We start from the raw sequence: 9211 nt of genomic DNA on the forward strand, positions 1-9211 counted from the left end.
ATACAACACTCTGGAAATGTTGAATTGCCCTGGGATTTTGAGGAAAGCTGGTGCTCGGTGCTGACTCTGCCTGGGCTCCTCAGGGGGCTCCAGAGCATGTTTGGAGTTCCTGCTCTTCCTGGGCCACTGCTGGTCCTGACACAGCAGCCGCAGTGGGGGGAGGAGGAGGAGGAGAGCAGAGCCACAGCTCCGAGGGCTCTGCAGCTGCAGCTGGAGCACAGGGACAGCCCGGACCGGGAGCAGTGCCTTGGGAGGGCAAAATAAGCCAAAACTGGAGTTGGTTGGGCCAATGCCCCTGTTCTGCTCTGGGAGCTGCAGACACTTAAGGAGGTGTTGTATTTAGGGTCGGGGTTCCTCAAGTTCAGTCGTGCTCCTAAAGCATCCCTGTGCACAAACACATGACACCACTGCCTCTCCCAGGGATTTTGGGCTACACAAGGCAGCATTGGATACCACTTGGGGGTCAGATGCCCTCACCTCTGCCCACAAGGAGCTTTCTTTACTGTGAGGAAGGTTTTTGCTGGTGCTGGGGATGATTCAGTGCCTGTGCCTCGTGGCTGCTGCTTCCCGCTGACCAGCCAGGAAGGCCAAGCTGGGGCAGCGGCTGAGGTGGGAGCAGCTGGAGCAGGGGGCCCACGGGAACAGCACCTGGCCATGCAGGTGGAGCAGGAGCACTGGGAATTCCACAGGGTTCTCAGGTGAGGCCCTTGTGGCCGGGCCATGGTGGGGCACTGCCTGCCATTCCTGCTTCCCCCAGATTTTGGGACAGAGCAGTGACACCCATCGGGCTCCCAAACCCCTCAGGCCTCAGGCACAGCCTCACAGGAGGTCCCAGGGATGATTCGGGTGCTCCCGGGCTCGTTCCCGACAAAGGGCAGCACTCCGGGAGAGGTCGGCACATCCCGAAGGAGCAGCCCGGGGCTGCTGGAGCCCGAGTGCTGCGGGCAAGGATGGCGTGAGGGAGCCGGGCCTCGCTCAGCCAGCGCTGCCCCAGGGACGTCTCATCCTGCAGGAGCTCGGCAGCCTCTGCCGGTGCCGGCCCCGGGGCTGTCGGGGGGCGCGGCCGGAGGGGCCGGGGGGCAGCGGGTGGGAGGGGCCGGGATGGAGGGACCGGGACCACCCTGGGGAACCCCGAGCGTGGAGGGAGCGAAACGGCGGAGGGGAGACCCCGGGACAGGGGGGAGCAGAGACCCTGCAGTGGGGTCTGCGGAAAGGAGGGGCCGCAATGGTGGTCCCGGAGCACCGGGAAGGGGCCCAGCTGCCATCGCGCTGCGAGTGCCGGGACGGTCCCGGGGTGTCCGAACCGACTGTGGCAGCGTGTCCGAAGCCACTGTCGCGATGTGTCGGGACCGAGCGTTGCCAGGGTAAGGCCCCAACAGCTGCGGGAAGTGGAGGGGGACCCTGGAAGGGGCGGGGCAGGGGCGGGGCAGACCCCTGTCTATTCCCTGTGCCCTGTGCAGGTGAGGAGGGCAGGGATGGAGCAGCTCTGGGAACACCTGGAATCCAGACAGGGTCATTCCCCACAGCCCCACCATGGCAGCAGGGCACAGCCACTGCTTGATATTTCCATCCTTTTCTCTCTTGTCTCACAAGTGAGCCTGAACCCAAAAATACTTTCTGGGATGTTCTAAATGGCTGCAGGTTTGAGACAGGAAAACGGAGGAGGGTCCTGGTCAGATTTTTTGAGCAGATTGTTTTTGTCTTTGCAGGATTTTTGGGTCTCTCCCAGTCTCTTGCCTAGAAGGACAAAATGCTCAATTGCTGCATTTCTGGACTGGTTTTCCCAAAGCTGCCCTTGTAGGGGGAGTTTTTCAGTCAGCCCTGCTGTGAAAACCATCAAAGGCCCTCTCAGTGCCACTACTTGGGCTCCCTTTCAGTTTTGTGCTTCTTGCAGGGCTGAGAAAACCACAGCCAGGCCTTTTTCCCCTACAGAATTCTCATCTTTGCAGCATGTGAAAAACACATTCACTCTCCTGTGAAAATTTTAAAAGTTTAATAAAGGACAATAGGAGACAAGGACCATAGAGCAGAGGTTGTTATGGGTGGGAGCATCTTGGCACTCAGCCAAGAGCACACTTCTCTTCGGGGACACCTCTTAGATACCTTTTCCCTTACATCAGCCTGTTGCATATTCATAGACTCTTATGCATAGTAAACTTTTTCCCCAAACTAATTTGCGTTCCAAGAATTGTTTAGCATGGCTCCTCCTTAGATCTGCCTTTTTAAAGCATTATTCCTTGGTTGTGCTTTTAGTCCTTTCTTATCATCATCTTCATTTCTGGGCCTTGGTCCACACTGTCTTCAGAGGATGGGTGCTGATAGTTGGCATATCTGTAGCAGGTGTCCTCGTCCTGTGTTATCAGATGTTATCCTATCCAAGCAGGCATTTTAACACAAGCATACTTATATCAGCTATTTCACGAGGCTTAATTAACAACAGAAATAAAAACTATATCTTTGTAACAAACTTACTTTAACATTACATATAAAAATTCCATTTTAATATATGTGAAAATCCAGTAATATAATATGTATCTATAACACGTGGTGAGAGGGACAAAGTGATCAATTGCTGCATTTCTGGACTGGTTCCATCTCAACTGCCTCTGCAGGGGCGGTTTCCAGCCAGCCCTGCTCTGAAAACCATCAAAGGCCCTCCCAGAGCCACTGCTTGGGGTTTTGTGCTTCTTGCAGGGCTGAGCAAACCACAGCCAGGCCTTTTCCCACGCACAGAATTCTCACCTCTGCAGCAGCTCTAAAGCTGCCAGAATCAAAGCCAAGGGGGCAGGGGAGACCAACCTGCGGCTGGGCCGAGCAGGGCTGGGCAATGGCCATCCCTGTGCAGTGGGGCTGGGCCATGGCTGGGCCCCACCCTTGGATGGCCACTGGATTCAAGGAGGAGTTTGGGAGCTCCTTCCTGCCTGGGGCTCCATTCCCCAGCTGCTCTTGCTGGCTCAGATCCTGCAGGGGACAAGCAAGAATGGAGAAGTCTGGACCCCCTCCAGGAGCTGCCATGCTCCAGGACAGGAGCCCCTTGTCCAGTATGTGTCCTCCCTGGGACAGGATCCCCCCAGGACAGAAGCCCCCTGGATGTGCCCCCCCAGGACAGAACCCACCCCCCGTGTGTGACACAGCACAAACGGCCTCTTCCTTCTGCTACAGGAGAGAGAAAGTTAAAGTGTTGGGGGGCACTGTCAGACACCCCCATCCCTCACAGCCTCCCCAGCCCTCCCTGCAGTCCCCTCACCCCTGCTTCCCCCACTCTGGGCTTCTCCCAAGCTGTTCCCTGCTCAGGAGCTCCCCAGGATCATCAAGGCATGAACTGGGAGGTTGGGAATTTGAGGTATCAAAGGGAGGAAATGGAAATTAAGAACGGAAAATGCCCCTGGGGGTTGGAGGGCACAGATTCAGAGCACATCTGAATCCCCTCTTGCTGCCCCCCCAAATCACAGGCAACCCAGCAGGCAGGGCTAGCCCTTGGGTCACCCCAAAATCTGAGGCACCCAGGGAAGGAGCTGTGACCCACATGCACATCCCATCACTGTCCATCCCTGGCAAACTCATTCCCCTGGGTAGCTGACCATGGGACCCCCATTCCTTCTGTCTCCCCTTCCCTGGGACCCCGATCCCAGGGCCGCCATTGCCCAGGATCTCCATGGCCCACGACCCCATTCCCAATGAACCCTCTCCCATTCATTCCATCCCCTGAAATTCCCCTTTCCCCCGGGACCTTAATTCTTCCAGGTCCCCCCATTCCCCCTGCACCCCATCCCTGGCACACCCATCCCCTGATGAGGGATTTATTACTATTACAATTTATTACAATTAATAAATTTTTCAATATACCCTTTTAAAGTTTTACATCTACTTTACCTTTCTCCTAGTCTCATGTCAAAACAAAAAAGAAATAAATACATTCTGATAAATCCACTAATAATTAACCAACACTAAACCCACTACACTATTTAATGCATTAACTGAAATATCTCAAATTAGCAAACCAAAACCATAATACCAAATCCCTGGAGCCCACATTGTTCAGAGACTCCCATCCCTGAGTCCCCCCAGCCCTGGGGACCCCCATTCACATGGCACCTCCATCCCCTGTGACTCCCCCTCCTCATGACCCCCATTCCCCAGGGACCCCATTCCTGGAACCCCCCATTCCCCTGGACACCCTTCCCTGGCTCCCCAAACCCCCTGAGCCCCCCTGATCCTGGGAAGCCCATATCCCACTGACCCAGAGACAGCCTTGTCCCCAGCATGTTCCCACCCTGCCCACAGCCTGCCCCCTGCTTGTGGCCACCCTGCCCCCACCAGGTGCCACCAACACATGGGGACGAGACGTGACCTCGCTTCCTTCCCCTTCATCCAAAGAGCTGCCAGCCAGGGGAGCGGTGGACACAGCAGCGAGTGACAGCCAGTGCACGTGGCTGGGGACACCGGGATGGCCGGGAAGGTGGCGCTGCTCCTGTGGGGTGAGTGTCCCGGGCACGGGCCTGACACCCCAGCAGTGGGGAGGGGGCACAGGGGGGCTGTGGGGACCCTGAGGTCCCCAATGCGAGCAGTGCCAGAGCATGAGGTGATCGGGGCCAGGGGGTGGCCGTGGGGATAGGAGAGGGCGCTTGGGGCTGGAGGGATAGGAATGTGCGGAGAGGCATCCTGGGGCTGGGGCAGCTGTGGGGACAGGGACACAGGGATGCAGGGATGCAGGGATGCAGGGATGCAGGGACAGGGAGAAGAGGACAAGCACAATGTGGATGGCTCATGGGGACAGCGGCCATGGGGCTGGTGGGGCAGACCTGTGCTAGCACAGTGTCCCCCTCGAGACATCTGTGCCACACCAATGTCCCCATGGGGACAGTTCAGGGACAGCCCCCATGACCCATTCCCCCATGCACCACTGTCCCCACAGTGCCACACTCACTGAGCCTGTCCCTTCTCCCTTCCAGCCCAGACCCTCGGCCTCGCTGGTGAGTCCTCGGGGGATGCCATGGCCCCACCCTGGTGTCCCCAGCCCCACACTGGCCCTGGCAGGCTGGTGTCCCCTGTCACCTGCAGGTGCCCAGACCACCCAGCTCCTGGTGGAGCCCCCCTGGAGGCCGGCGGTGCTGTGGGACCGGGTGACACTGACCTGCCAGGGCTCAGGGACTGCCGGTGCCACCACCTGGTACAAGGACGGGCAGCGCTGGCAGCAGGAGGGGCAGGACCGCCTCACTGTCACTGAGAGAGGCACCTATACGTGTGACAGACCCGGCACCGGGTACAGCCCCCCCGTGAGAGTCTTAGATGGTGAGGGAGGTTTGGGTATCCCCAGTCTGGCACCTGCAGTGACCCCGAGGGCTCTGGGTGGACTCCACTCCATGGGTCACCTCCTGTGTGACCAGAGCCCGTCCCCTGCTCTGGGGACATTCCAGAGCATCCCAGTGCTGGCAGACCCTGTTTGTGGAACTGGCGATCCCTGGTGTGCTGTTTGTGAGCCAATATGGGGGTCGTGGTGGCATTGGGACCCGCCAGGTCCCCTTGGTGTAACAGGACCCCCGTGTCCCGCAGCCCCATTGGTGCTGCAGGTGCCGATGCGGGCACTGCTGGAGGGGGACACGGTGACACTGCGCTGCCGGCGCTGGCGGGACAACCCGATCAGCTCAGTGTCCTTCTACCACGAGGAGAAGAAACTGCAGGAGCTCCGCGATAGGACCGAGCTGTCCCTGTCCCCTTTGCACCTGCAACACAGTGGCCGCTACAGTTGCGGGGGCTGGGTGAAATCCACGGTATCACGGGGATGGGAGAAGTCGGCAGCAGTGACAGTGACAGTGCACGGTGAGCACCCCACAGCCCCGACCTCGACACCCTCACAGCCCCTCCCTAGTGACTCGGGCTCACAAATCCCCCCACCTTCTCCTTTCCAGAGCTCTTCTCTGTGCCGGTGCTGGAGGGTCCCCCCGAGCCCACCCTGGGGTCCCCCCTGACTCTCAGCTGCCTCAGCACCCGCAGCCCCCTGCGGCCCCGAGCCCCCCTCCTGCACGTGTTCTACCGGGACGGGCAGGTGGTAGGGGGCCCGCAGGGGTCCCCGCAGCTGCTGGTGCCCACCGTGGGGGTCTCCCACTCGGGGAATTACAGCTGCCAGGTGCACTCTGAGAGGGGGGCCGTGAGGAAGAGCAGCGCCTGGCTCTGCGTCACAGTGCGCAGTGAGTGCGGGGATGGGAACGGGGAGCCCCCACAGCCACCTCGGGTCCCCTGCCTTGGTACCTCCATTACTGCCCGGGTCCCCCCATCCCTCCCTGGGTCCCTTCACCCATCTCTGAGTTAACTCCCTCCCCTCTCTGCTGTTTCCCCACTGTCCCCAAGTCCCACCATACCCTCTCTGGGTCTCCATACCTGCACTGGGATCCTCCCATCTCCCTCTCCATGTGTCCCCTTACTAAACCCCCCATCCTTCCTTGGGGTACCTATCCAAGCCCCCCCCAGCTCTGCACCTCCTCTCCCTCACTGGGCTCTCCCTGCCCCTCTCTGACCTCCCCCAAAGTCCCTTAATATCCCCTGGTGTCACCCCCTCCCGCAGGGGTTCCACTCTCGGGGGTGTCCCTGTCAGCGCAGCCTTGTGCTGAGCTGCACGGCAGCCACAGGGACAGGTCACCTGTCCATTTCCTGGTACCTGGGAGGGCTCAGGGGCACCGCTTGACACTGGCCCCGCCTGGAACTGCACTACACTGGGGACAAGGGCAACGGCCACTACCAGTGCGGGGACAGCGTGTCCCTCTGAATGTTACTGTCCTCTGGGAGCGGGCCTCTCAGACTGGGGGTGACCCCACCTATGGCACCCCCATCCCACCTCATCAGGTGCCAGCCCTGTCTGTGTCCCTGCAGTGCCCGTGGCCAATGCCACCATCACCCTCAGTCTCCTGTCATATCAAGTGCGTGCAGGTGACCCCGTGACCCTGCACTGCTCGGTGAAAGTGGGCTCAGCCCCTGTCACCTTCACTTGGCTGCACAATGGGCAGGAGGTGGCCCAAGGTCCCCTCCTGGAGCTTGTGGCTGTCGATGTGCGACATTCGGGCACCTACCAGTGCATGGTCACCAACCAGCTGGAGAGGTACCAGGCACTCAGCCCAGAGCTGGCCCTGGAAGTGACAACACAGGAACAGGGCACAGGTAGGGTCACACAGAGTCACATGGGGGGTGCAGAACCCCCGGGGTTCTGGGTCACCCTGATGTGTCCCCCTCTGTCCCCAGCAATGGCTGCATTGGTCTTTGGGTCCCTCCTGTTCCTACTTCTGCTCCTGGCTGTCATCGGAGGCTGGCGCTGGTGGCACCACCTGGGTGGGTGACAATGAGGAGGAATGGGGATCCCAGGGATTGGGGTGAAGCCCCCCTCAGAGTTCAGGGTCCAGAGGGTGGCACCAACAGCTCCTGACTTGGGCGAAGCTGAATCCCCAGAGATCTCAGCTGGGGGTTTTGGGGGATTTGGGGAGGTCCTGCAGGGTTGTGCAGGGATGTTGGGAGTTCCGTCAGGGGTTTGGAGGAGTTTGAGGTCTCAGTGGATTCACGGGGCGATTCAAAGATCTTTAGGGGCTTCAGGGATGCACCAGGCTCCCAGGGGCAGTCAGAGGTCTCAAGGGTGTTCAGGGGCCCTGAGGACTCCACCATCACCCCTCCCCCCTTTCCTTTGCAGCCCTCAGGAAACAGCAGGAAAGGTGAGTGGGAGGCTCCAGGCCTGAACCCCCATTTTATCTTCATTACAACCCCCCACATGCCCACAGACACCCCCTTATCCTTGCAGGGGCCCCCCAGGGCCCTCGGCCCCTCCAGAGGCAGGGGAGGTGCTGTACAGCCAGGTCGTGCGAACCAAGAAGGCAGGGGGTAAGTACAGGTGGGGGGACAGAGACATGTCACCATAGGCGTGTCACCTCCCATCCAGGTTCCCCCAACCGGTGTCTCTTGCAGTGCCCCCCTGTGCCACATCCCCCCACGTGACCAATGCAGAGCTGCCAGGACCCCATGGGCAACAGCAGGACTCCAGTGACATCTACGAGAACATGCTGTGACACTCTGGGCACTGGGGGCACTGGAGGTCCCTGCCTGAGGGCACCTCCCACTGTGTGTCCTCCCCCCAGTTCCCGTGGATGCCCACCGTGCCATGAGGGGGTGGCCACGAGTGTGGGGTCCCATATGGGGCTGCCCAGAGCTCCCCGTTCCAGTGCTCCCAGTGCTCCCAGTATCCCCAGGAGCTCCCCATTCCATCCCCCAGTGCCAGGAGGCACAGCATCCCTGTCCCTCTTATTGGACCCAAAATGCAGCTTTTTGATTAAACCAGGAGAAATGGTTTTTGTTTTCAGCTCTGCCCTGTTTGGCTCAGGAAGGAGGGACCCGGTCTGGTTGTTGCACAGATCAGTGTGGGATTTGCAGGATTTTTGGGGCTCTGTCTTGGCTTGAAAAGGCAGGTGTCTGTTAAGGAAGGCAGGAACTTCTCTGGAAATGGAAAATATAAACCCCTTCCCTCTGAATTATTAAATTTTTGGAATCAAGGGGCTCTCAGGTAAAGATATGGGAGTAGGAATAACAGTCCTTTAATAGGGAAATGTAAAAATAAAAATAAAAATTGTTATAGATGAATAATGAGATGATTGGGTCTAACAATTAAGGAATGAATATTGTGTGAATATTAAGAGAAGCTTTATTGATGTATAGTTATGTTATTGTGGTTTATTGTTTAGATGTCCTCTGTTCTCCTCACAGTCCCCTTTCCCCATCCTCTGCGTTGTCGCCACTGGACAGCCTGGGTTATTTAGGACAGGTAAAAGGAAGGCATGTACGTGTGCCCCTCCTACAGGGCAGTTGAGAATGAAAAAGCTCGTTGCTACTGGAGGGCACAGCATGACAACACCTGACCCACCAACCAAGTTGCAGAAAAGCAATCTCCACCAATAAACAGCCAAGAAGAGTTGACTGACAGACTTTGGGAGGGGCCAGAGTTGGCTGATGCAATCCCCAGATGTATAAAAGGCGAAGCGCCCATCTCAAAGATGAGCCCCGTGGTAAGCAGCCATGAAGGAGGCTCCCAGGTTTTTCCATATTTAATCCTTTTGTTGTATTTTTGTTAAGATTTAATAAAACTGTTAAAATTTTTTAAGTGAGCAGTTGTTAAAAATAAAAAAATAAAAATTAAAAAGAAATAAAAATTAAGAAAAATAAAAATAAAAATAAAAATAAA

At 57.8% G+C, this 9211-nt stretch overlaps 1 protein-coding gene and 1 long non-coding RNA gene across 2 annotated transcripts; both read left to right on the plus strand.

Annotated features, from left to right (window-relative positions):
* The first annotated feature begins 1225 nt into the window (after window positions 1-1225).
* On the plus strand, window positions 1226-6310 carry LOC139604527 (Fc receptor-like A). The gene is made up of 5 exons (XM_071455662.1): window positions 1226-1364; window positions 4953-4973; window positions 5149-5292; window positions 5554-5820; window positions 5910-6310. The coding sequence occupies exons 1-5, from the start codon at window positions 1226-1228 to the stop codon at window positions 6308-6310; spliced, it is 972 nt and encodes a 323-aa protein (XP_071311763.1).
* A 1472-nt stretch (window positions 6311-7782) lies between these two features.
* LOC139604521 (uncharacterized) lies at window positions 7783-9211 on the plus strand. The gene is made up of 2 exons (XR_011684008.1): window positions 7783-7860; window positions 7945-9211. It is a non-coding gene; the product is annotated as an uncharacterized lncRNA (long non-coding RNA).

Source organism: Agelaius tricolor, unplaced genomic scaffold, assembly GCF_023055355.1.
Source record: "Agelaius tricolor isolate 1412-34295 unplaced genomic scaffold, bAgeTri1.0.p SCAF_52, whole genome shotgun sequence".
In the NCBI taxonomy this organism is placed as follows: domain Eukaryota; kingdom Metazoa; phylum Chordata; class Aves; order Passeriformes; family Icteridae; genus Agelaius; species Agelaius tricolor.

Coding starts and splice junctions, on each gene's coding strand:
- LOC139604527 (XM_071455662.1), top strand. CDS start 1,226: ATGGTGGTCCCGGAGCACCGGGAAGGGGCCCAGCTGCCATCGCGCTGC. Junction 5,293..5,553: donor CCCCGTGAGAGTCTTAGATG/GTGAGGGAGGTT, acceptor CGTGTCCCGCAG/CCCCATTGGTGCTGCAGGTG. Junction 5,821..5,909: donor AGTGACAGTGACAGTGCACG/GTGAGCACCCCA, acceptor TCTCCTTTCCAG/AGCTCTTCTCTGTGCCGGTG.